This window comes from Cricetulus griseus, chromosome 7, assembly GCF_003668045.3.
Source record: "Cricetulus griseus strain 17A/GY chromosome 7, alternate assembly CriGri-PICRH-1.0, whole genome shotgun sequence".
In the NCBI taxonomy this organism is placed as follows: domain Eukaryota; kingdom Metazoa; phylum Chordata; class Mammalia; order Rodentia; family Cricetidae; genus Cricetulus; species Cricetulus griseus.
This window is the reverse complement of record NC_048600.1, coordinates 76878938-76906559: the sequence shown is the minus strand read 5'-3', so window position 1 is coordinate 76906559 and position 27622 is coordinate 76878938. Positions and strand designations below refer to the sequence as shown.

The following is a 27622-nucleotide window of genomic DNA, read 5'->3' as shown; positions in this document are numbered from 1 at the left end:
AGGCCCAATTCATCTGCCACTTTGTTCAATAACAATAATAAGAAGAAAACAAAACAAAACAGATCTCCCTCAATTTCCTCCCCGACTACGTATGTATACTAACTTCATATACACTGACAGATTCTCTTGGGAATAACTCATGTCATACTTATCACTGAATACTCAACACATAGCACCATAGCTAGCCTGTAGCAGGTCTTAAATATATATTTATTCTAAAGGTGACTTATATTTTCAGAATATGGCCATTGCTACAGAAATACTAAAAGAATGAAGTCTACCATATTTGGCCTTAAACTTGGTTGATCTCAGGGACAGATGAAGATTCTTCAGTGCCCTGGCAACTGTCAAAAGAGAAACAGCAAAGACCTCGGAAAGCAAATGCATGCTCAGGATATCTAGAAACAGCAAGGAGGCCAGTGTGGCTTGTGTTCCTCCTTAGGTGGTGGTGGAGATATCAAACTAAGCTTTTATTCAAACATTTAAGCAACCAACAAAGTTCTAGTGCTTCCATACCTTAAACACCTCTTAGTCTGCCCATGCAGTACTCCATCACTGGGACAGAGGTGTCCTATTCAAAAGGGCTTGCCTCACTCTTGACTTAACTGAGCTGGACCTATACTTGCCCCAGGTTCCTGTGACATTTGGTGGTTCAACCTGTACAATGATAGCCTATGTTTACAGCAGAGGCTTCAGAGTAGACACCTACTATGAAACTGGCACCACCACATACTCTCTGTACATCACCGAGGAAGGACCTCAACCTCCCAGTCTTCCTCACATCCCCCTATACACACCTCACACCCCATGGAAAGGAATCATAATTTCTACCTCAGTATTTCTGTGACAATTCAATCAGCTGATTTGTTTTAAGTTTGCCCAGTACCTGACACAGCGGAGGTTACTGGTCCTAGACAAATTCAAATGCCTTTCAGGTCTTATCTGCCCTGTAGGTATCTCGTGCTTTGCTCTTTCTTTCTGAAATTTACTCAGAGAGTGACATCAGTGAAGACGGTGGAGGTGCAAACTACAAAATTCCGCCCTTCTGTAACAGCAACAAAACTGAAAAAAACTGCCAGAATTCACTTTTTCAGGGTCCTGGGAAGTTACAGAAGGTTTGCGGCAGCCTAAGGAGCATTAAGACATGAGTTATTAAGAATGCTGTGTGTTGTACCATGTCCACTGACCCTAGTCCATTCTTCACTTCAGTTGTGTAGCTATGAAAAAAATAGCCACATTCTTGGTACAAGAAAGAACCAGACAGGTTGTGTTCATGATGAGTTACTTGAGCTGTCTAAATGATGTCTTGGAAGACTGTCACAAAAGGTTTGTCTTTGTTACCTAAGAATTCTTTCAGTGCTAATCTGCCACCAGGGGGGCATTTGCTGGAAACAGACTCAGGTAGATAATTGGGCTCTTGCTACCTGAGAAACTAGGAACTCACTGGGGCAAATGATAGATTAATTAAAAAGCCAAGGAATAAGAGGTCCAGGAGCCTTTAAAATATCCAGCATTTCCCTCGGAATCTAACATCCATGGTATCCAACTCATGCTTAGGAAAGGTCCGCCTTGAGCTCTCACCCCCAGCTACCCTTGATGTTCTGTGCAGGCAGAGGAGGGTGCTGAGACAGGTCAAAGGACAGATCAGAAGGGAAATGAGTAAATATTTTGCAAGTGAATGACGATGAAAATACAGCATGTCAAAACATACCTGCAATCCCAGCACTCAGGAGGCTGAAGCAGGAGACTGCGAGTTTGGGGCAGCCTGAGCTACATAAGGAGACCCTGTCTTAAAATCAAAACAGCTAAAGAAATGTTGGGGAACATTTTATACCACGAATGTACACAGTTCTCCAATCAGTATCTGAGCCTTTTACCTTAAAACTAGAAGAAAAAAAATCAAAATCAAGCAGAAGGCCAGGAATAATAAAAACTAATAGCATAAGTTATTTGTTTTGAGAATTAAAGAAATAGAGCCAGTCATGAAACAAAAGCTAATCCTTTGAGAAGATCAACAAACATGGATAGTCAACAACAAGTCGTTACTAAAACTGACCAAGGAAATAAGAGAAGAAAGGTCATGGGTGTGGCTTGGGGTGCTTGCCTAGGCTGTGAGGTCCCGCTCAGCTCCTAGCACTGAAAAATAAATGAAACAAGAGAGAAGGGTCAAGAAACTAATGACAGGAAGGAACTAGGGGGCATTTCTGCTGATGGATGGAATATTCTATAGGTAGATAATAATAACAGCTATACAACATTGTGACTATACTATAACCTGCTACGTATTAATGTAGTCAATTTTATAGCATGAAAGCTATGTCTCAATTACAAACTGCAAAAAGTTAATTATGGTATGAGTTGTGGAAAAGACACTGAGGATAGTTAAAAACAGAGTATAAGATCTTTGACCAACTGTCAAAGCAACTCTCCATGCCCAGATTTCTGCTCTCATATTCTTCTCCACACTGTAATCGAAAATCAGAATTTTAGTTGAAAACATGATTGAATTTTTTAAAAGGAGATGCCTTTCTCTGGCTCCTCTTCCAGATAGTAATTGTCTACCACATTCAAAAGAAGAGCATCAGTCCAGTCACTAGAACTCTCCAGAAAAGCAATCTCTAAGTGAATGCTTATAACCAATCAAATATTTTTGAGCACTTGTATCTAGCCATTACAGAGGGCTGGAGGGGGCTATAAACAAAAGCATTAGCCACATCTTCTGGGTAGCTGTGGTTTCTCTATGTTCATGCCAGGTATCAAGAACCAATATGAAGCTGGAGAGATGGTTCAATGAGTAAGATGACTTGTTGTTCTTGCAGAGAACTGGCCTTAGTTCCCAATACACACATGATGGTTTACTTTAGCTCCAGTTCTAGGGGATCCAGCACCTTTTTCTGACCTCCACAAGTACCAAGTTCACATGATGCACAAACTTATATGCAGGCAAAGCACTCACACATAAAATAAATCTAATTTTAAAGATTAAGATGACAAAATTAATGGTATGTTGGTAATGACATCCAGCAAGAGTGGCAGTATCAGAAGTTCTCTGCTAGCAGTCAGAAGGCCCATGGGTTAACGAGATGACAACCAAACTATCAGTTTTACTAAAACCATTGTCTTCCAGTCACCAAATCTTACTATATAGAGTTTAAAGGGGTGACCAGACTGGCTTCAAACTCACAAGAATCTGCCTGCCTCTGCCTCCCAAGTGCTTGAACTAAAGGCATGCACCCACCACCACCGTCCAGCTAGAAGGTTTTTAAAAACATACGGTTAATAAATTTCAGGAGACATCATAAAGTTAATGTCCTCCTTGAAGTCCAGGTGCTACACAAAAAGGCTTGCTCAGAGTTCCCTGGGAATTAGATCAATTCACCGAGCATAGGTATTTCCCAGCACCCACCTGCTAATAATGTAGTCATGTGTACCACAAAGAGCATACCCTTATATACACATATCTTCTACCCATATGCCTCTCACAAGGCTACTGAATAAGGAGTATCAGAAATATAAAGCCTGACTTATTAAACAGCTATCCTCAGATAGATTCCCCTGGGGAATCCACTTACTCTTTTAATCAAGTAATATAGCATTGTGTTTCTTGGCACTTTAATGCACCAAGGGTAAAAAGCATTATCCGTGTAGTCTGCAAAACCATAGACACAGCAGAATCATTAATTGGCCACAATAGCCTTTCCAAGTGAGCCCAGCTGTGACCTCAGAAAACTTCTTAATAGGCACCAAGCAGCCATGAGCACTGAGTTTGAACTGGAATGGAAAATGAACCCATTTGCAATCCTGGAAAAAAAAACCTAATCTATAGACTTTGAAGTATAAACTTTTAAAATGTCTTTCATTATTTTTTAAAACGTTGACATGTGGATCATTTTAAGGTTTCTAAGTTTAGAGTTGGCATCATTTGGAACAATCTGTCAGTGTGCCAAATAGCTAGAAGATGTGAGTTTATCGTGTGTCACATGATTTCTGTAATCTCAGCAGTCAGTAGACCAAAGCAAGATCACAAGTTCAAAGCCAGCCTGGGCTACATAGGGAGACCTACTCTCATTCCACCCTATTTTCCCCAGCAACTTCTCAAAATGTGTATCTAGTGCTATTATTTCAAGGGATAAACAAGCTAGGGTAGGAAAGAATGTCCAGAAGGGAGGATGGTGATAGAAATGGGAAGGTGGGAAAAAAGCAGAGAGGAGAGAGAAAAGGAAGAGCCGGGAGAGCAGCAGTACACAGAGTGACCCGTCCACAGGGCTGGGGAAAGGAGGGAGCGCCATATTCACCACCCCACTCCCCCAGCACCTACTTAGGATGCTTGAAGGCCATGAGGCACCGCTCGTACTTTCCCACCATGCTCCAGGCCATGACCAGGCCATCAGCACCTCCAGAGACGAGATGCCATTGGTTAAAGAACAGGCACTTCACGGCTCCCTCGTGCCCCATGAGAGTCTGCAAGAAAAGATGCCACTGCTTTCAGACCCTCTCAGTTCAGACTGTTAATCCTCCACTGGCCAGAGCTGGAGATATATATATATATATATATCCTACGGTTCCCTGTGGTCCTGTGGCCCCAGTACAAGCAAGATCTTGCTAATACCACTAAAGCCAGGAGTCCAAATCCAGCAAGAATGCTTGTGGACACATGCTTGGTTTCGATGCACCCCCACAGAATCCAAGTGTTAGAAGGCTGAATCCTCAAATTCACACGTCAATGTTGGGCCTCTAAGAGGGTTAGCACTGTAATGCTCTGCTCTTGGGAATTATTGATCTGGTCAACGACTTGTGGCTTGTCCCGGGAAAGACTTCGTTCTAAGAGCAGTGGTCTCCACCATGCTTTCATCATCTGATGTGCTCCACCATGGCAAACCATGATACGAAGGCCTTTACTAGATGCCAGCACTGTCCTTAGACTTCTCAGCCTCCAGAACTATGAGCTAAACAAACCTCTATGTTAGAGTAACAAAACATGTACTAAGACAATTTCTAATGACTTTCAAGATGTCTCGTGTTCTCTTAGCATTAGTAAGGACAAAAATAACTTTTCCAACACTCACTTTTTTTTTGCCTTACTAAAATAATTGGTGATAAGGCTTCCTTAGACAAAAGAGAAAATGATTTACTGGGAAAAAAAAAAAAACATGTGTTCATCCCCTGACCACCACTCAGGCCAGGGAAGATATTCCATAGAGGAAAGGTACTTTACCTCTGCTTTTGTTACAAGGCTCATAGATTTATGCAGCCTTCATCCACCCAGGGGGTGGGAGCTATGATACTGACCTATCCTGAATGTCTTTGGAGACCCTTCCTTGAGTGATTCTGAGTTTCCCTGGTTGCTGGCTATCACTCAATTGCTTGAGGATGGTGTAGGGAGCTGCGTGGAGTGACAGACCTTCGTATCCTTTTAATCATTCACCAACGTTCCTACTCACTGACTACTCACCTTTAGCAGCTGAGCTGTGACAGCATGCCACACCCTGACGATGCCTCGCTCACAGCTGCTCACGATGTAAGTCTCACTGATCTTGACAGCCAAGACGGCATCTTTGTGTTTAAATGTCTTCAGGCACTTCCCTGTCTCTATGTCCCATTCTGAAGGGGAGAGGATGACAGGAGAGGCAAAGGGAAGCGGAGAGGGTTACAGTGAAGTTCTGCTTCTTATCACAAAGCTGAGCTTACTGAATCTTCCCCAGAAACCATCACCTAGCTAGTATCCCTTCATGCTCACCAGCAATGACAGAGTCCCCTGAAAACCAGCAACACAGAGGGTCTTCACCCTTGGAACTGTCATGCTGGACAACCGTTGTGCAATAAGCCTGAATTATGCTTGCTATTGAACATAGTTCATGAAAATCAAGGCATGTCTAGTGTCATGACCCTTCCCAAGTACTCTCTTCCTGGCCCACACCTTCCATCAACAGAAGGAGAGTTGTCATCCTTTCTAGGTATTTCTGACTCTGACCTTGGGATTTTGTGGCATCATTTTCACTCTGCAGACTGTGTTAGAGCAACTGCACTATTGAGTTCCCAGGGTTAAGTGGGGATGGGAGGGATGGATATATGAGCAAATAGAGCTACGAGATGCTTCAATAGGGACCACAGATTCCAGGATGGATGCTGAAAGACCTACTCCACCAGCCCCCAGAGGTACTTTCATCCTGAAGCAGCAGAGCAAGTAACCTAAGAGGAAAATGGCCATATCTGAGACTTAAAAACCATGGTGGCAATGGCATTCATTCAGATGACTAAGGACATGGCAGTTGAGAGTGTGATTCCTTCAATGGATATGAGCGCTGTTGTTACCTATGTCCTTGCTCTCTACCTATTTCTGACAGGCAGTGACTCCCCAGATCTCTGCTTCAAAGTCAGCAACGTCCCGTCTCCCCAACACTCTTTCATAGTCATAACACCATTAGGTCATAGTCAAAAACACTTCTTTTTATCGGACCACATGAATACATTGGCCCACTATCGATAATCCAGAATAATCTCTCCATTAACTTAATCATATCTGAAAAAAATCCTTTTTTGCTTCCCAACATGTTTTAGTCTATACGTCTTTACTTTAACAAAATACCTGACATATGTATTTACAAAGAGAAGGCTTATTCAGCTCAAAGGCTTGAAGGTTCCAGGGCCTGGTACTCAGCTCTGTAGACAGATCTCTTGGTTGTGTCACTGCATGGTAGAAGTGTGTGTGTGTGTGTGTGTGTGTGTGTGTGTGTGTGTAGAAACCTTGCTGAACTGGATACCAGAGAGCAACTGGAGCCCCATAATCCTTTCTGTGAACAGTGTCCCAAGTTGGTCCAAAAACATCCCTACCAGGCCCTGTGTCACTTCCATCCCCCACAGTTGTGACAAAGCTTCCAAAACATGAGGCTTTAGGGAAAACACAACCTAGCACAAGATAAAATAGTCACTAGTTCCAAGGGTTAGGGTGAAGACATTTTTGGCTTGGGCGTTGCTCTGCCTGCCATACTTGGCATGCCAAAACTGAACCATGGCCTTCTCTCTATTTTCTCCCTACTTTGTTCTCTCTGTGTAGTCTTTGTTATTTCCATGAATTATATTTTTATATGCCAATCATTCTGGGTTTTTAATGGCATTATTTCTTGCATTTATAGCTTTCTTTTTATATCCAGTTGTTGAGAGAGTCCTGGCAATTTCCCCTCTGGCAGTCTCTCACCTGGGCCATTGAATAGGAAGCTACATCCATCTGAGTTTCCTCGTGCTTGTTAGTTCTCAAGTATTTTGAAGACACTGTGGCAATTTTCTAGGGTGCAAGGTGTCTTAGTTTGTTCCCCATCTCCACATAGTCACCCTCTTCCAAGTTCTTCCAAACTCTCATCTGAGTTATCATCTAAAGTCCGTACTAGATTGTGTCAGGTCCACAGGTGAAAACACACCTGTGGCTTTAAGGTTCAGTTTTGCATCATGATACAGAAAGCTCTCTATAACTGGTCCAGCCACAATGAACAATGGGAAGTACTCACTACCCAGTCTTCTTCATCCTCCTACACATCTATCTATCCTTGTTCCCTCTGCTTGGATTATTTTCCACTATCTGCCTATGAAACTCATCCTTAAGATCACCCTCAAGTGGCATCATGCTGATGGAGCTTTTCCTAATTTACTCTTTTTTCTATGTTTCCTTTGCTCACTGCATGCAGCTAGAAGCATATGACTAAGAGCCAGACAGTCTTCAATTCAAATCCCTACTTTTTATCTTTGTAGCTCTGTTTGTGGCTACTTGTCTGCCTCAGTGATTATGATGGTGGTCTTAATTATCAGCTTGACAAAATCTAGAATTACCTGAGTGATGGGCCTCAAAACATGTATTTTTGGAGATTATCTTAATTACATTAATTAAGGTGGCATGATTCACCCACTGTGGGTGGTACCATTCCCGAGGCAGGGGATTCTGAAGTATTATTGGATTGATAGTTTCACAGATGTAGAAATATATGCACAAGTAAGAGAATAAGGACTGGTTATAGAAATAAGTAAAGCACAAGCTGAGTGAGGTTGAATGTGCCTGAAATTCCAGAACCCAGGGGGCTAAGATAGGAGGATCATGAGTTCAAAGCAGCCCAAGCTATATAGGAGGGAAAGGAAGAGGGAAGGGAAGGAGGGGGAGGGAGAGAAAGGCAGGGGAGGGAAGAAAATTAAGGCAGATTTCTCACCTTTTACCTGACCATCTCTTGCTCCAGATGCAAGCCTGTTCTTATATAAATCCAGGCAAGTGATTGTCCCCTGGTGGCCATAGAAGATTCGTATGCAAGACCCAGTTGTCATATCCCAGTATCTGCAAAAATGGGGAAAAGGGGTAGAGATTTTTCTGGTCCAAAGGATTCTACTATATAGGGTTCCTTTAGATAGCTAGATAGTCAGTAGGCAACAGAGCCTAGTTACTGTTAGCATTAGTAAGATCATCATCCTCACTGGAAAACCAACTCAGCAAGTGCAATGTGCACTTTAGGACTAGTAACAGAGGTGAACAGGTCTACTGGTCACAGATCAGCCTACAAAACTCAAAACCATTCCTCTCTGTCAAAAACCAATGTGAAAACACAAGGCTGTGGTGCCATTCAGAATTAAATATTATGAAGTTTAGTAAGAGTGTGCAGGACTGTTATAGAGTGTTTAACAGAACAAAGAAGGGAGCTGAGGAGATAACTCAGTAAGAAAGACAAGGGCCTGAGTCTGATGCAAAGCCTGATGTGCTGATCTGTGTTTGTAATGTGAGTTCTGGGGAGGAAGTGGCCCATTACAGGCAGCTCATTTCCCTTTCCCCAATGTCCAGAAACAAACCTGAAAATAAACCAAACCAAAGTCAGAGAAGAGCCACGAGATGAATGAGGTAAAGGACTTGCCCTACCAGATATAAAGATTCAAAAACCAAAGTAACTAAAACAATGTTGAACAAGGACAGGCAAAAAGAAAACTGAAATAGAACCGAGGGTCCAGGAACAGCAAGATAGAGATTCATCTCTCAGAATACAGTCAGTCATATAGATCAGTGGGGGAAGGACATTCTTTTTCATAAATGATGCTGAGACAGTTGGAGACACAACTGAAGGGCCTCTTAAAATAATAGGAGGTCATAACAAAAATGAGTTTCAAGTTGACTGGAGACCTGAAAATGAAAGGCAAAAATAAAATAACATAGGGCTTTAACACAGACACCACAAAGCCAGACATGATGCCACATGCCTACAATCCCAGCATTCAGGAGGCTAAGGCAGGAAGGTGGCCTTGAGTTCAAGTCTAGCCTGGTTACATAACTAGAGGCCTAAGAAAAGCATAACCCAAAGGTCATGCACACAGGCACCAGATAGTGTAGCCAAGATCATCTGTTCTAGAGCTAAACACCAGAAATAACACAAATATTCATCTGCCCACACACAAATAAGCTATGACTGCTGTGCACATCATATGGTGAATCTTAAATCCAGTCCAGGGCAAGAACCAAGTTGTTTTCAAAGTACAATTCCATTTATTTTGACTTGAAACATGGGTCTAAATAAATAGTTGATATTTTTGGAAATATATAAACATGAAGAAAAATCTATAAAGAAATACAAGAGGGCCGGGTGGTGGTGGCACACGCCTTTAATCCCAGCACTCGGGAGGCAGAGGCAGGTGGATCTCTGTGAGTTCGAGACCAGCCTGGTCTACAAGAGCTAGTTCCAGGACAGCCTCCAAAGCCACAGAGAAACCCTGTCTCAAAAAACCAAAAAAAAAAAAAAATAACCATATAAAAGTTTGAGCAACAGTATCCCATCTTAAGAAAGAAAGAAAGAAAGAAAGAAGAGAGAGAGGGAGGGAGGGAGGAGGGGGGAGGGAGGAGGGAGGAGGGAGGGAGGGAGGGAGAGAGAGAGAGAGAGAGAGAGAGAGAGAGAGAGAGAGAGAGAGAAAGTCGGAAATCACTCAGAGGTCAGGTAAGGGCTCTTTCCTAGTCTGAGAATGGGCACATAAGTGTTCATTACATTCTTTAAAGTAGAAGTGGCTGAAGGGATGGCTCAGCCATTAACCCAAGTTTTGTTCCCTGCACCCATCCCAGACAGCTCACAATGGTCTGTGATTCTAGCTCTGGGGCAAACCACACCTTTTCTAGTCTCCAAGGGCAACTCTGTGCTCATATCCATATACCCATCCACAGACACACACATATATACATAATTTTTTATTTTTTTAAATAAATCTCTAAAACTAAAATATATGATTATGTACAGTTTAAACATGAGTTTGCTTCCACATTGCATTTCACACCCATAAAAAAAAACTAATTTCCTTTGAAAGAATTTTTTTTAAATATAAATTACATTTTTAAGAATATTTTAAAAAGACAAGAAAAAAGAAGGAAAATTTCTGATTTTCAATGCCAACATCTGATAACTTACAAATCTATTTCAAAGTTTAAACAGTAAATATTATCTTGGCTTTTATTTTGCAAAAAATCTACTTTTATAAATATTCTAGAACTAATGTAATTCAAGATAACCTATAAAGTAAATACAAAAAGAAAAAGGCGTGTCATGCAATGCTTCTCACAAAAGCCTAGTTTTTGCTGGCCAATGATCATGACCTTGTACTTCTCTCTCACCTGATACTCAGGTCGTAACTCCCACTGAAGAGAATGTTCTCCTCCTCAGACACATAGAGAGCCCTGATGCTGCCAGCGTGTCCTCGGAACTCAATGGGCATCTCCCTAGCCTGCATGATGTTCAGAAGGTGGATCTTCCGATTGGATGATAGAGCCATCAGATCTCCCCCATTATAGTGGATGATCCTGTTTTGGTCCTTCCTGGGTTTCAGGATGTGGAGGGGTTGGGTTGTAGGAAAGAGGAGTTAGTGACCTTCCTGGGCTTCCACATTACTTGACTTTTGCCTACACTAGTAGAATAACAGGAAATGTAGGGCCTTTCAGAGGCAAGGCCAAGTGATAATGGGACCTGATGATCCCTGCCTCACACCACAAAAATCTATGCCAGAGAGGATTAAACCCTGAAGACACTTGTTAGTGTGTGTGTGTGTGTGTGTGTGTGTGTGTGTGTGTGTGTGTTCTGCTTATATATGCTAAATTGCCCAAAGATAAACTAAACTGAGTGACAGTTCCCAAACTTGGTTGACCATGGAAACCTGTTTTCTCATAGGAAACTTTAGAGGTATATAATTAGGAAGTTCCATGTGCACTGAATTTCCTCTTCCTGTCTTTGCCCATTAACCAGTATCCAAGGAGCAGTTCTTAGGATTGGAGTTCTACACTGACAGTAAACGAGAATGTGACCCAACCCTTGTTCACAGTGAGTTTTATAGTCAGTCCACCAATGCCAGGTGACATGAATTGATTTCCCAATCATAAAACTATTATAAAACTGGGTATAATGAACAGGATGACCAAATAATTTGTCCAAGTAGAGCCATCCTTCATTGTGAAAGAGGACACTGTTATTAAGTAAGGAGGCAATGTTGCAGCAAACAGGAAGGCAAAATCACTTTGAACAGGAGAAATTCTTGCTGACTCCTTCTGTCTTATCTGTAGTGCAACACCACACACACACACACACACACACACACACACACACACACACACACACACACACATCTGAAGAGCAGCTGTCACCAAACAATTTGTAAAAAACTATCCCACACAGACTAAAAATACGGGCAGCCTGCACAAAACCTTGTGAATAAAGAGAAAGGACCCAGGCCAAAAGTATGGCAAAACATAAACTATTAAAATCCTTTATTGGGACTGGGTTGATGACTCACAGGTCTAGCATGTGAGAGACCCCATGTTACATTCACAACCTTACCTAAATAAATAAATAAATAAATAAATAAATAAATAAATAAATAAGCCTTCTTGTGGCATACCCAAATGATGTCACATGATTCGATTATTGTAAATACATTTTCATATTTAGAATAGATACCAGAGTGTTTTGCTGTAATGTGTTACAGAAGTGTATAATATAATCCCATTTCCTTCAAGCATGTGCTATGTGTTCAAAGACACTATTCTGGAGGTTAGAGGTCAATATTGTGCTTACTAGGTTTATGTCAGGTTGAAATTAGCTGGAGTCACATGAGAGGAGGGAACTTCAACGGAAAGCCGGTAGGGCAATTTCCTAATTAGTGATTGATATGAAAAGGCCCAACCCATTGTGGGTGGGGACACCTCTGGACTGGTGGTCCTGGGTTCTATAAGGAAGCAGGCTGAGCAAGCCATGAGGAGCAAGTCAGTAAGCAGCTCCCCTCCATGGCCTCTGCATCAGCTCCTGCCTTCAGGTTCCTGCCCAGCTTGAGTTCCTGACATGACTTCCCTCAATGGACTGTAATTCAGGACATGTAAGCTAAATAAACCCTTTCTTCCCCAAGTTGCTTTTGGTCATGGTGTTTCAATAATAACCCTATCTAAGAGAAATGTCAGTGGTGGCAGTCTCTTAGCAACACAATTGCAAGAGACTTATATTTCTCTGTACACCGGCTGGGATTTATAGGACTTTTCTCCATGTATTAGTTCCCAAGTTGGAGAAAGACAATAGTGAAATTTCAAAGAACCAAAGATTTCTGTGTGTAACATATACAAAAGTGTTTTGGTCAGAATACCTAAAACTAACGAAGTTGTTCCGTGCTGCAGAGAAGGGTGCAGATTAAACAGATGTTGTTCAAACAGGACCTTACTCTAGTTCAGACCTGGAGCCTAAGTGGAGGAGCTCTGCCTTCCCTCATCAGTGAAGGTCCAGTGGGGCCTACAGATCTAACTTCTCACGCCAGTGCTTACGTGTCAGAGAGAATGCGAATGTTGTAGGTGCCACAGAAGACATTCCTCTCCTCCATCTGCACCAGCTGAGTTTCCTGGTTCTGGTATGCAGTCCACAAGTTGTAATCATTCTAAAGAAGAGATAGTTGGTGTCAAAAGTGGCATGGATTTACCTGGAGTCCTAGCTGCACTGCCGCCAACCCCGGTCTCCTGAGGACTCTTCCCTTCAAGGATGCAGCTGCTGTTCAGGGTCGATGGGGAGATAAACAGACACAGAAGTTACCTGTGAGAGAAAACACTAAGATGAGGGTGCCAGTTCATGTTTCACCTCTGACTTTTCTACAGTTCAGCTCTATGTACTTGCATGGCTGAATTCCAAGTGTTTCCTGGAGTGTAACTTTACAGAAAATGAGTTCACAGGAGCAAGCTCATGTGGACATGCACACACAGGCATGCTCACACGGACAAGCTCACACAGATGTGCTCACACAGAAATGCTCACATGGGCACGGTCATACATCAAATTACAGCTGCCTTTGACCAACCATCTCACAAAATTGAGATATTGTATTTATAGTCCAGGTACCCAGTAGCACAGAACACACCAAAACATCAAACACATGTGACACAATGCTGCACTTGGTACATTTGAGTCCAGTGCTCATATACACCTGCCCATCATTATCCTTGCAGCTGACTCACAAGGTGGACCACTTGCCCACATGGTAACTCTCATCACCTTACAGGTGACATATCTGAGACTCAGAAATGGAAAATGAGTTTCATCAAGTCTCAGTAGGGGTGATTGCCTTTGCTTCTCATTTTTCCTTCTTCTCTTCTTACCACCGTTTCTTTCCCCTTTCCTCCTTCCTTCTCTCCAGCCACTCACCTTTCTGAATGGCTCCAGCCTGTCGAGCATGAAAAATTCTGGTATAGAAGACTGAACTGAACTGCCACATCCTTTCCTCCCCCAGCCCTCAAAAAGCTGGAAGCAGCCACACCAGACTTGTAGGAAAGAAAGTGTGAGACTGTCATGAGAGCAAAGACGACAACATCACTTGTGCACCAGACAGGCCTGAGAACTTCCCCTTTGAAGCCTCTTTCAAACTCAGCGTCCTCCCATGTCCTGGACTCTTTCTCTGCTCGCTGTCCCTGAGCTTTAACCACACAGAGATGCTCACCTAACAGTTTTGCTCCAGAAGAACCTGCACACTTGCCTTATCTCCAGGGCCCATGAAGCTTGTTAGACATAAAAGAGAAATAGCCTTAGAAAAGAAGTGTGCGTGCCTCTGTGTGTGTGTGTGTGTGTGTGTGTGTGTGTGTGTGTGTGTGTGTGTGTGTGTGTGTTCAACATGTGTCTCTGTCACTCAACTGGCTAGAAGTCCTTGAGCTTTCTGACCCTGTTTCTTTATTGACAAAAATGGGACAGATGAACCAACTTGGAGTTGAAAACTTGCAGGTAAATAAGATTTGCAGACATCTTTTCTTAATTTACGTAGATTGTGAAAACTCCCTTTAACTGGCTGCTATCGTTTTTTTAAGAAGGCAAGAGGTTCCCTTTGTTTTTGCTTCTGAGCCAGCTCAAGCTGGCTTCGAACTCACTATGACTATGTTGCCTAGGCAATCCTCCTTCCTCAGCTGAGATTTCAGATGTGTACCACCACACCTGGCAATGCAAGAGATTTCACATAACTCTGATTTTTCCCCCTTATCCTGAAAACTCAGATTGTCTGGAAGGTCAGATTACCCAGTCCTCAATGGCAGAATTAGCTGGAGTTGCATAGCAACCAGGCCCTTTGGGAGGGCTGCAGGCTCTCATTTCATCACAGTCTCACTATCCCTTACAGCCCATGCCACCACTCTCTTTGCATTCTCTTCCTGGCCCTCCACATACATGAGATAAACCATCTCTAAATTATACTCCATGGGTTCCCTATGGGCACCCAAGTCAAACCACCCCTCATTAAAGTATCCTCTTAGTACCAACTGGATAGATTTCAGAATACATGGAACTTCAACAGAGTGGCAGGACTCGAAACCTAAATGCACGATGCTCCAAATGTCTTCCCTTTGGTCCATGTTATTGCCTAAGAACTGATGAGGAGAGCTATAGGTAACTTATTCTCCCCTCCATCAAGCAGCAGAAGGAACTGGATAGTGAGGTGAGGAATCTGGCATTCTAAGCCTTAGCCCTCTTTATGTCCTCATCATTCTCAAGTAGCCTTGAGATGTGTGGTCTCCTAAGACAAAGGGGAATCTGAGGTGTGGGTGACGCTGCTCCCAGCCTCTGAAATCTCCACTTGGATGACTTAATGCTATTGACACAGACCACTGAGAGGACAACCCAATGAATTCCACTCATCCAGCAGATGATAACACCAAGGCTTATGTAGAAGGAGTGACTTATATGTGAGTAGCCACACAGAACTTTTGTCTCCTTCAGAGAGTGGTACCTCCCACAAGCCTATGTCCTTGTTTGTGGATGTCAACCTTCAATGGCCAAGAGGGACACTGAGACACTTTAAGCTACTTACCCCAGGAATCAGTGAAACCCACCTTTGTTCTCAGTTTCCACTTCTGGCTTTTTGACCGCATACGCTTCCCTTCATCTAAGAATTTAGGGACTGGGACAGAGACTTTGCTGGCATAGTTAGGGTCTATTCCCCTTGTGTAAGAACCCTGTGTGGTTAAGAAAAAAAAGACTACACTTGCACATCTGTATTCTCATGTTTATCATCATTCTATCCACAATAACTAAAATATAGAACTAAGTAAATATCCTTTAGAGAAGAATAAAGAAAAAAAGTGTGTGTGTGTATGTGCACCTGTGTGCACCCACAATGGGATACAACAAAGCATTTGGAACAATGTGCATGGAAGTAGAAGACATTCTGTGAAATGAAATAAGCCAGGCACATAGAGACAGATAGGTGATCTCAGTTGTGTGGACTCTAACAAAGTTGATCTCATGAAAAGTGTAAAGAATAGTGATCACCAGAGACTGAGGTGGTTCCAGGGGAGTAGAGGCAGAGGTTGTGGTCAAAGGACACATAATTAGAGTTAGACAGGAGTTCGAGAGATCTATTGTATGGTGAGTTCACAATAGCTAATGAAGATTACTGTATTCTTGAAAATGCAAAGCTAAGTGTTCTCTCTCCGGGTGAAATGATGCATTCATTAGTGGCATTTAACCTTTCCACGATGTACATATACTTCAAAATATTATATCCTACATGATAAATAATACAATGTTATCCATCATCTCAAGAAAAATATTTTGTGGTGCTAGGGGTTGAAGCAACCACTCTATTACTGAGATACATCCCCAGCCTTAAACATATATTCAAAATATACAACACACACACAGACACACACACACACACACACACACACACACACACACACACCCTGCACGCATGCACACACATAAGTATGAGCACACACACATGCATGCACACACACATGTACAAGCACACACACACACACACACACACACACACACACACACACACACACACACACACGGAATGACTCCTCATCATTTCTACCCTCCAGGAGAAAGGGGGAAAACTAGTTCTTGGTGAAATCTGAAGATGATCAAGCTGTGAAGGCCCAGGCCTGGCCAGTTAAAGCAAGATTGTATATGAACAAATCAAGAAAGATGGTGAATGCCAAATGTCTGGAAGGAAGCCAGCATGAGAGGGGAGTGGATCCTGACAGTGGCTTACTAACTGAGCCTGCCTCTCTTCCTTTGTCACCACCTGCACTAATGGTTCGGGTTAGGTTTCAGGTAGAAACATAGGTAGAAATGCTAGAGATGCTTACTGTTGGAGAAAACTTCTATTAACCTAAACCCTATGCCTTTGGGCCTTGTAACTATGTGGACAGCTCAAAGTGGATTCAGAAGTTCACCTGTGGCTTTCTGGTTGTAGAAGCCACTATAACTCTCTGTGCAGAGGGAGAATTTTAGGCCTCTCTATGTTTGGTTTGGTTTGGGAGCTTGTGGTTCTAGAGATGGTAATTCAAGAGGTCTATTGTCTGATAAATTCCCAATAGATAATGACAGTAGATTATATTCTTGAAAATGCAAAATATTATGTTCTATATTCTCTCCACTATATGAGGTCAGCCGCTTGAGGGTTAGGAAGCCCCTGGGCTCCTTGGAGAGTTCTATTTAAAAATGATTATTTCCTACATTTGTGTGTATGTGTGTATAGGGGACAGGCACATGTACCACAACACACGCGTAACCAGAGGACAACTCGCAGAAATTTGTTCCCTCTTTTCATCACATGGGTTCAGGAAATTGAACTCAGGTTCCTCCACCCGCTGAACCAATCTCTCAGGCCCACCTGAAAGGTTTCTGTATGTGTCCCTGCTGAGTACAATGACAATGGGAAGACAGGTGTTGACCCATGGGGAGGTCAGAGCACCAGAGAGTGGCTGCATATGTGGATAGGGAGCCATTTGTGCGTCTAGCAGGGAGACACCAATGTTCACTCTTACTGTGGAAACAGAGCTAGTCTCCAGACACACCCACTTTCAGACCCAAAGTACCTGCAGGAGAGAAATCTGGTTCTGAAGGAAGGATTGCATGGACAGGTCCATCTTGACCTGCTGGGTCAGAGCAGCCCAGTGCTGGCTCACAAAGGCACACCTGGTCAGGCTGTTCTTATCCAGCATTCCTGGGAGAAGAAGAAAGAAGATGGACCCAGAACCCCCCAGAGCTGGGCCCAGATGGGAAGTCTCTGCCAAGTCCCCGAAGACACCCAGCATACTTAGAATGTACTTGGAGAGGTGGAGGGGCAGGTAACGGATAAAGTCCCGATATTTGCTGGACCCAGAAGACAGGGCTTGAATATCGTCCAGGCTCAGCAGCAGGTTGCACGGATCGTCTTCCAGCTTGGATATGCCTGCTTTTCCAGAAAGCTGTTTATTCAACTCAGAAATACACTGGAGTGAACTCTTCCCTTTTTCCTCTAAAGCAAAGCCGGAGAAAGGTAGATGGTTGAGTTGGGTCTGTAGTAACTGTAGTCCCCAAACAAATCCACTGCAAAGCTTGCCCCCAAATAAATCTTCATGTCTACCCTGGGCCACTGGATCTTCTCATCAATCTCTTTGCCCATTGAAATAGAACCAAACATCCAAGTACTTCTCCACTCCAGATGTTTCTAGTAGTGAAGGCTGAAATGGCATCTTATCTGGAATTTCCTATGAAATACTCCAGTGAGGGCTGGGGAGAGAGATCAATCCAGAAAGTGCTTGCTGCACAAATGTAAGTCTTGATCTCAAGCACCAACTTAAAAGCCAGGTGCAGCGGTCCATACCTGTAATCCCAGCACTGGGGAGGCAGAACAGAAAGATCCCTGAGGCTCACAGTCTAGCTATTAGTGAGCTCCCGGTTCAGTGAGAGATCCTGCCTCAAAAAATAAACTGCAGAACAATTAAGAAGAATACCTGATGTCAACCTCTGACTTCCATGTGCACCCACCCAGTATCTACACACACACACACACACACACACACACACACACACACACACACACAGCTCTAGTGAAGAAAAATGAAATAATTTAAAAAGAGGGAAGGGTGATGAATTAAAATTGCCAAATTAGAGGTGTAGCCCCGTGGTAAAGCACTGACTAGCAAGGATGAGGTCTGAGGTTCAGTTACCAGCATTGCAAAAATACTAAGATTGCTAAAACATTGATCTTTGTTGGTCATATGACTATCTATTAGGCTGTTCTGTGTACCTTTAAATTTTGAAATTTTCATTTAGAAGGTATTTTGTATTTCTCATGCTTATTTCATGGATGGTCATGAATCACACAATGTTTCAGACAATGATGGACAGCATGTATGACCTAGCCTTGGTGTATACTAGGCTATACCATGCAGATGTGTGAAAGTACACTTCATGATGTTCACACAAAGGCAGAACCAGCTGACAATACATTTCATAAAACACATCTCTGGCTGGGTGTGGTGCTGTACAGCGGTAACTCCACCACACTGAAGGCTCAGTTCAAGCCCAGAGTCATCTACATAGCAAGTTCCAGGCCAACTAGAATTAATGACCCATGAGTTCCTTCCTGTACCTCACTTCAAAGACCAACTTGGGAAGATCTTCATGTCCGCAACCACATTCCCCACTACATTATTTTCCCTCACAAAACTGAATCCAGTGCTTCAAACACAGCCGCTGGTGAGCTGAACTCTAGAGGGCCACCATGTACCATACCGGAGCTCAGGAAACAGAGAGCACACTGTGGCCTAGGACAGAGGGAAAGATCAAGGTACATTCTAGAAAGTTCCTTTCTGGTCTCTGTTCTCAAGAGTATCTTAGCCCATGGAAGCAAAAGCAAGGGCATTAGTGGTAATACTGACCCAATCTTATCCTTCTACCCTTACCAGCTGTAAGAACTAAATGAGAAAAAAAAAAATCCAAGAGCCCAACACATTATGCTAAGTGAAGGTGAGTCTTAACAGCTGATGTCCCCAGCTTCTATGGCCTTGCCAGTGCCTCCAACTCCACTGAGATTTCCCAGCCTCATATACAGAAGCTCTTTGACGTCGTATGAGGTCACATCCTGGAAAAGTCATCATAAGTAAAAATAATGTCACGCCACCACATACATGCCTATTGATTGTGATAGGGAGGATCATGGGTTCAAGGCCAGCCAGGATACATAATAAAACCAACCCAAAAAGCCACAACAAAAATTTTTACTACCCCACAGCCATTAAAAAAGAAAAAGAAATCTTAAGTCAAACTATGTAAGTGCAGATATTCTCTGACACAGGATGCCATGAAGTCACAAAAACCTACCAAAAGTTAAAAAAACAAAAAACAAACCTGTAGGCTGAGCCATCTAACTCACCTGATGCTATACTGGATTTCTTGGTAGACCTGACTCACCTGTAATAGTTGTTTCTCTCTCCACACTTTCAGTCTCGTCTTTATCTGGAAAATCTCCAGACATTGGGAGTGACGTGGTTTTGGTTTTAGCTACCCAGTAGATATATGAGGTGTCAGATGCAGGGTTGTAGTTTTTCTCTGGGTAAAACATTACATCATTGGAGTCTTGATGGAGGCCTGACGAACGAACAAAACCCAAAACAAGTTTGCTCTTGAAGTAGGTGTATAGAGGAAAATGAAGTAGAGAGAAAAGGCCTGGTTTTTCCTAATTTGGTTTAAATATAGCCAGTTTCCTGAACCTATCAGATTCAGTCAGCTGCTAACTGAAAATTAAAAAATAAAAGTTAAAAAGCCATACCTGCTGCAGACAGGCACAGAGCTTTTGTCACTAGTCTCTGAACAATACAGCATAGCAACTACCCACAGCATTTGGTCTGTCATCGGTTTTAGAAATGAATTAGAGACAATTTAACGTTCCTGGGAGGCTTACATAGGATCGGTGCAAATATTAGATTATTTTATATTAAAAAGAACATGAGCAGCTATGGATATTCAGGTCCTGGAATTGACGACCCCCCACACACACGTACACATACACAGAGAGAGAAGCATACATACAGAATAAACCAGAGGCATATTGGTTTTACTCAAGGCCTCTGAGTTTCCATGTAAAAATCTGGGGAAGCCTCCACCAGGACTCTGCTGGCAAATCTAGGCTACAGATTTTATTAGCATTCTGTTCTTGAGGAGAGAGTGGTGGAGCCATGGGAGGAGCTACAGGAAGGATGGCTCTCTGAAGCTCTCCCTAATTTCCTTCAACGCATAACTGCCTTGTAGCAGATTAGAAATCTTAACTTTTGTTTTTTGGTTTTGGTTTTTCAAGACAGGGTTTCTTTGTGTAATAGAAAGCTTAACTTTTAAGAAATACTTATTTTTATTATTTTTAACTATGTGTCTTGTTGGAGATATGTGCACTAGAGTGCAGATGCCCTTGGAGTTCAGAAGAGGATGTGGTGTTCCCTGAACCAGGAGGTTTGCACTGTCTAGTATGGGACCTCTGCAAAGCAGGGCCTTCCCTTAACTGCTAAAACATCTCTCCAGCCCCAGAACTTGTAACTTTTTAAGAGAGATGCTCTCCTAGGCAAAGAAATTTGCCTTAACTTATAACTAGGCTTAAACAACCCCAATAGCCAAGTCTTACAGCATGGGATGGGCTGTAGAAAGAGAACTACCAGCATTCATGAACATTGAAGTGGAATGTTCTGGGGGCAGGAGACAGAGCGAGACGGGGGGGGGGGGGAGTAGCCTGTTGACAAGTTTAAGGATCTAATTGTATCCTAGTAAAATTTCTTTCAAAGTCATGAATGGTGGTGCATTCCTGTAAATTAACCCCAGTTCTTGGGAGACCCAAGGAGGAATACTCTTGAGTTTCTAGGCCAGCCAAGAAAAGCAGACCCTGTTTCTAAATCAGGGCAGGGTTGTTCCATTAGCCTACAGATAGGATCACAATACCAAATATCCTTTGGGGACAGGAATTACCCACCTTCAAGAGCTCAAATTCCAAAATTCCTCTGTGAGACCAAACCTCCGGCTCAGCTCCCCACCCCTGGCTATACCTCTTCTCCATTACCTAATCTCCCTAAACCTCTCTACTCTAGGACCCCTCCTAATCCATAGACTCCCTCCTTTCTTCTGCTTTATTTGGCTTCCAAGGCTATTCTGTCAATACTCATGACCAAGAAGGTTCTCAGCAAAGTCCAGCAATGTCTGCATCAACCAGATGCAGACACCTGGCTCCTCAGGCTTACCGGACACCACCTCAGACCAGCTGCTGGGCCAGGCTGTGGCAGAGGCCCACAGTCTGTATTTTGTCAAACCCTGTTGGAGATTCAAATGCAAACCACTGCTTATGAACTAGCGCCCAGGGCAATTTTGGACTTTTAGCTGCATTTTGGCCTCTAAAACATCTTATTAAGATTTGGTTCATACTTAAGAAAGAGACATGGTAAGATGAAACTTTTTTAAGCTGTAAGTTGTGTCGCTCAGCTTGGCTTCTGCCATCCCAGCTAAGAAGCAAATCACAGTTTTCCTACCACATCCCTCCTACGCCCAGTCAAATCCCAGTGCAAGAAGAAATGACACCAGCTTGCAGTGGTCAGAGCCTGGGACCAGCCATTCCTGGCCCCAAGACAGACAGAAAGCTCTGTTCAGTCCCCAGGGTTGAAAGGTCTGTCCTTCCGTCTGTGTTTCAGCTGATAGTTTTCTAGAATGAGATTGCACACCAAAGTTCCTCCTTGGGTAAACGAATGGGTGTCAGGACAAGGTACAAGAACCACACCCTGCACTGTGGGCAGTCACTGCCCTCCCAAGTCAGCCTGCACCTGTACCCCCTAACAATCCTGCATTCTGGTCTCTGGTCTCTGCTCTCACCTGCGATATTGTTCCACTCTTTCAAAAACAGGACTCTGATTACATTGGCGGCAGTGAGCAGTAACTTTGTGTCACACATCTGCAGCAGCAAGAGAGTGTAATTTGCCTTAGTCCGATGGGTGCTGTTGCCAAACCAGTACAGGATTTCCTTCATCTTCTGCTCCACTGTTTCATCTAACATCTGGGTCAAGGAGGACTTCACAATCTTCTCCTCCTTCCCCTCCTTCCTGCTGTATTTGATCCTGGACCTGTTATAGATGAAATCCTTCCCCTGGGTGGTCTGTAGGATATTCTGGAAATAGCGTAACAAATACAGGCTATTTAACTGCCCCAGGATGCTGACTAGAAACCTCCTCTGGGATATGTCACTGACCCTCCGGAACCACTCTTTGGTAGCAAAGATCTTCCATGCTAAGACACAGGTTTCACACTTCTGGCACACAGGAACCCAGTCGAGTCCGCTTTCACAACGAAAAAAGGGGGCCTGCTTAATTCTTGGTTCCATGTTTTCCATAACTCTCAGATGACCAGTTCATTTCACCTTGCCCGTTAGCAACACCACCAAACACCGGAGGGAAAGGGTAAGCAGAAAAATAGCCTTTTTGGATCCTCTTCGTGATAAACATCTGGAGAAAACAGAAGCCACTGCGATGGATGGTAAACTGGTCTGACCCAGAAACTGCCTGTAGAAGTCTGGCTTTTTGTACTGACCTCCTTGGAAACATTGTTTTACCGTAAATCTTCTAAGACTGGCACTGCAAAAGTAGAGACAGTTGCTGTATATTCTGGAAGAGCTGCTCATCTCATTTCTAGAGCAGATATGCCCTTAACCAAACATAAAATATACACAGCTCCTTTTAAAAATAAAAATGTCTGGAGCTCTCAGTTGTTGTTATTAAGAGCTCTTAAAGAGCTCTTAAATATTCACAAATATAAACTTAGATGTAACATCTGTAGCCTTTAGATGGGCTGATCCAGTATACTGCAAGTTGTGGCCACAGTAAATGCACAAATGTTTAACATAAATGTAAGTTATTTTATTACTTCTCGGTACTAGACAGAAATCTTCAGGGAACCACTGTCTGGTCCAGAAGTTTCACTTGTCTCAAGGATATGTCGGGAGTTGATGTTTAGCCTCAGTCACGTGCCCACCATGTAGTTGGGAGGTAGTGTGGGCTTGGTAATGAAGATAGTGAAATCGGGGGTAGGACTTCAGAGACTGGGTCCCAGCCCAGCTGCTGCTTGCTCTGTGGACTCCACTAGGTTGTTTATCTTCAGTTTCCTCATCTGAAAGTGGAGACAGTGATGGTTTCTACTTCACAGAGGTGTGAGGAGGATTGAGTGAGCTACTGTACACACAACACTTAAAAGACTGCTCAGCAATTAACATTGCCCTCAGTACACACTAACTATCACCCTATTGTCGTTGTCATCATTGCAGGATGTTTATCCATGGGAGATACAGTCTGAGACCCCAGTGGATAGCAAAAGCCACAAGAAAACATCAAACCCTGAATAATGTGTTTTCCTACACACACACATACCAGTGATAAAATTTAATAAATAAGGCTGAATTAGAAAAGTGCAACAATAATTGTCTTGGTGAGGGTTTCGATTGCTGTACTAAAACACCATCAAGAAAAGCAACTTGGAGAGGAAAGTTTCTTTTGCTTACACTTCCACACCACAGTTCAGCATTAAAGGAAGTTGGGGCCAGAACCTGGAGGCAGGATAACATGGAGGGACACTGCTTACTGGCTTGCTCTCATGACTTGCTCAGCCTGCTTTATTATACAACCTAGGACCAGCTGCCCAGGGAAGGCACCACGCACAGTGAGCTGTCCCCTCCCACATCAATCATCAGTCAAGAAAATACCCCAGTACAAGCCAGTCTGTTGGGAGCATTTTCCGAGTCAAGAGTCCCACTTTCCTGATGACTTTAGTGTGTGTCAAATTGATATAAAACTAGCCAGCACAACAGACAAACATGAAACGGAAAATTTTTCCATAATATATGATAAAAGTGTGTGAATGTGGCCTCTTTTTCAGAACATTTACATTGGATAGGAGTGTACTTTATTCTTTTTTAAAAAAATTATTATTTTGAAGATAGGGTCTTGCTCAACAGGCCAAACTAACCTGAAGTGTGTGTTCCTTTGTCTCTGCCTCCCAGCTGCTGAGATCGCAGGCCCTCCTGTCTTGTGATGATATCACCAATGGTTCAGACTGATGTTGAAGGGTAATTGAAACCTCGGGACCAAACTTCCCATTGAACAGGAGCTGCTATATTGTTATATGGGATTATGTGAGTCAATCAATGTGCACTACAATGTGTATAGATCCTACACTCAGATGTATGCAAGGAAATTGTGTGTGTGTGTGTGTGTGTGTGTGTGTGTGTGTGTGTGTGTGTGTGTGTTTGTGTGTGTGTAGATTTTAAACAAAAAACAGCACGAAATGTATGTATTATCTGCTATCTGGGATAGGTTTCCTTTAGCCCTGACTCATGATACCCCCAGAAACAATGACTTGGACTATTAGAGCCAAATACGAATACATAGATGGCTCCTCAAGGAGACGTCTGCTCACCCTGACATCCTGGAAGGTTTTCCCTGAGCTTTGTAAAATATTCAACATCAAGCATAACCAAATTCTAAGAATTGGTGAGTATGAATGAAGAGTACATGAGTGTCCACTGTTCTAGTCTTTCAGCTTTTCATAGATTTGAATTTTTTCCAAATGACTAATAAAGATGGGGAATGGAATCACTGGAAAAGGCCTAGCAGCAGTCACTGAGGGGCGCTGAGATAATTCTCCTTCAGGTTTATGTCCTAGATATGTGGTCTTGGGCAAGCCATGCAGCTCCTCGGAGCTGACTTCAGTTTCTCTACTTAGAAGGACTGAAGGGAGCAAAGTAGATGTGTTATAGCTGATGCATAGGTCTAGATAAAACTTTAGGCTCAGCTGATGCTATTATTTTCATTACTGCTCTGGTATATAACACTAGATGATTTCCAGTGCCCTTCGGAAGGCTAGGACAGATGGAGGAAGACAGTGGAAATCATGACCTATGGTTTTGCTGGAATTGGTGGTCACATATTGGGTCTAGGTCGGGGACAAATGAGGTTAGTTCTAAAATCTCACCCCCCTTCTGTGTAGAGAGAACTGGAGAGCAGGCAAAGGGCATTGAGATCTGACTAACAATAGAGGAGGCAGACAGGAAGAGAGAGGCCCAAAGCACACTGTGTGAATACCCAAGAGCTGGTGGATTAGCCTCACAAGTGGCACAGTTAAAATTACCTTGTTTCTAAACGTTTGACTACATTAGAATTCTAAACTGTTAGCCTGACCTACATCCAGAAGCATTTAGAGTCACTCCAGTTTAAAATGTAAGCATGCATTGCTTAATTCCATCATGATTTCTTGCTGAATGACCTGGGGCAAATTACTTAACCTCTCTCACCTGGGAGACATTTCATCTTCCATCCATGTATTAGAGAAAGAAGTATCTGTGTCTCAGGCCTGCCAGGATTGGGTAAGAGACGAAATGAGAAACAGTGTTCAAAAATAGCACTTGTGGCAGTTTGAAAGAAAATGGCCCCCAAAGGGAGTGGCACTATTAGGGGGCGTGGCCTTGTTGGAGTAGGTGTGGACTTATTGGAGGAAGTGTGTCACTGTGGAGGTGGGCTTTGAGGTCTCATATATGTTCAAACCATGAGAGACAGTTCACTTCCTGTTGCCTGTGGATCAAAGATGTAGAATTCTCAGCTCCTTCTCCAGCACCATGTCTGCCTGCACACCACCATGATGATAATGGACTAAATAAACCTCTGGAACTGTAAGCCATCTCAATTAAATGTTTTCCTTTATAAGAGTTGCCACGGTCATGGTATCTCTTCATAGCAAGCTAACTAAAAACTAAGATAGCACACACACAGAGAGAGAGACAGAGACAGACACAGAGACAGAGACAGAGACACAGAGACAGAGAGACCAAACTCCTTTCTACTTTGCATTAATTTTCAAACCAATCTGACTATTTGGGAGGACACATAAAGACCCCTTCAGAACCTCAACAAAGGTGTATTTGAAGATAGATAGGAACCCTGAGCCTGAGTGTTTGGCCAACTGAATTTACTGACAGTTCCCACTCATGGTGATCAGAGGTCAGGAAGCTTTTGGTGGTGGGTGTCTGGCTGCTGTTAGTGCTGTTCAGAGCACTAGTGCTCTGCTCAGTATAACACATAACGGGGAGCTGGTTGGCTGTTGAGAGATCTGTCCTCTTGCAGGGAGTCCATTACACCCCCTAGTTTCTGGATAAACTAACTCCCAGGAAGCTGGACAAAAGAGATGAGGACCCTGCCTCTGAATGAATGCCTCTCTACACAAGGGGCCCCTAAGCCAATCCCTGTCTACTACTTCATCTGCCTTCCCTCAGCATCCAGGCCCTGCCCACATTTCCAATACAAGATTGGAGTGTCCAGGGCAGCGTTTAGCTACACCACACCAGTGGCATCAGCCGTAAGAACAGCACTAAGCCCAGGTCATCCCATTGGAAAATAAAGCTTCCCATCAAACTTAAACTTTTGATTGAATAGGATATAAAGAAAAGAAGGAATGGAAGGATGGGTCTGAAGGAAGGATGATAATGATTTTATATTACCCCCCATGGTTTCTCTGTGTATTCATGGCTGTCCTGGAACTACCTCTGTAAATTAGGCTGGCCTTAAACTCACAGAGATTCGCCTGCCTCCAGCTCCTGAGTGTTGGTATTAAAGGCATGCACCACCATCACCTGTCTTTATGTAAACTTCTTGAGAACATATTCTTACTTGAAAAGACTAGCCAGACGGTGGTGGCGCACGCCTTTAATTTCAGCACTTGGGAGGCAGAGAAACGCAGATCTCTGTGAGCTCGAGACCAGCCTGATCTACAAGAGCTAGTTCCGGGACAGGCTCCAAAGCTACACAGAGAAATCTTATCTCAAAAAAGCAAAAAAAATAAAAAAATAAGAAAATAAAAAGCAGGCAGCGCCTAAATTACATCTAAGTGTATCAAAGTGAGTTCCTTCTGAGGTCTGGCTTGCTTTTTGCTTTGTTTTTTTAGGTAAGGCCATATAGTGGGAAGGGGGGAGACAGAGCACAGTAAGATATAAACAGTTGGCACACACTTCCACAAGCTTGGGGAAGGCCCACAGCTTGTTGAAATACAAAAATAGTCTTTTGCTCACTCTCTTTTTTTGCCTTTGCTTAGTTTTTATTTGTGTGTTATAGCTAATTTTTAGTTTTCAAAGAAAATGAAAAGTAATTTGTCCATCAGTTGAGGCAACCACAGAAAGCAAGCAAATATGTGAGACTCTTAAACTTTGCTTTGATCTGTTATATCAAAAGGAATCTTAAACCTGAAAAATAATGGGCAAAAAGCTGTAAGAAAAACAAAAGTTGGAGCCAGCTAAAAGAGATAGCTAAATGGCTCTTTTTATATGAGCCTGGATA

At 43.0% G+C, this 27622-nt stretch overlaps 1 protein-coding gene across 2 annotated transcripts in view; it reads right to left on the bottom strand.

The window, feature by feature from the left end:
- Cdrt1 (CMT1A duplicated region transcript 1) overlaps positions 1-22641 on the bottom strand; it is a 30146-nt gene extending 7505 nt beyond the window's left edge. For both annotated transcript variants that reach the window (XM_035448206.1, XM_035448207.1), the window contains exons 1-10: positions 22128-22641; positions 19698-19874; positions 17557-17757; positions 17336-17463; positions 15335-15457; positions 12800-12909; positions 10616-10816; positions 8193-8314; positions 5453-5601; positions 4319-4461 (exon numbers count right to left, since the gene is read on the bottom strand). In XM_035448206.1, coding sequence (XP_035304097.1) covers positions 4319-4461; positions 5453-5601; positions 8193-8314; positions 10616-10816; positions 12800-12909; positions 15335-15457; positions 17336-17463; positions 17557-17757; positions 19698-19874; positions 22128-22641 — 1868 coding nt within the window. The remainder of the gene's footprint in view (positions 1-4318; positions 4462-5452; positions 5602-8192; positions 8315-10615; positions 10817-12799; positions 12910-15334; positions 15458-17335; positions 17464-17556; positions 17758-19697; positions 19875-22127) is intronic.
- Between the last annotated feature and the right edge of the window lie 4981 nt (positions 22642-27622).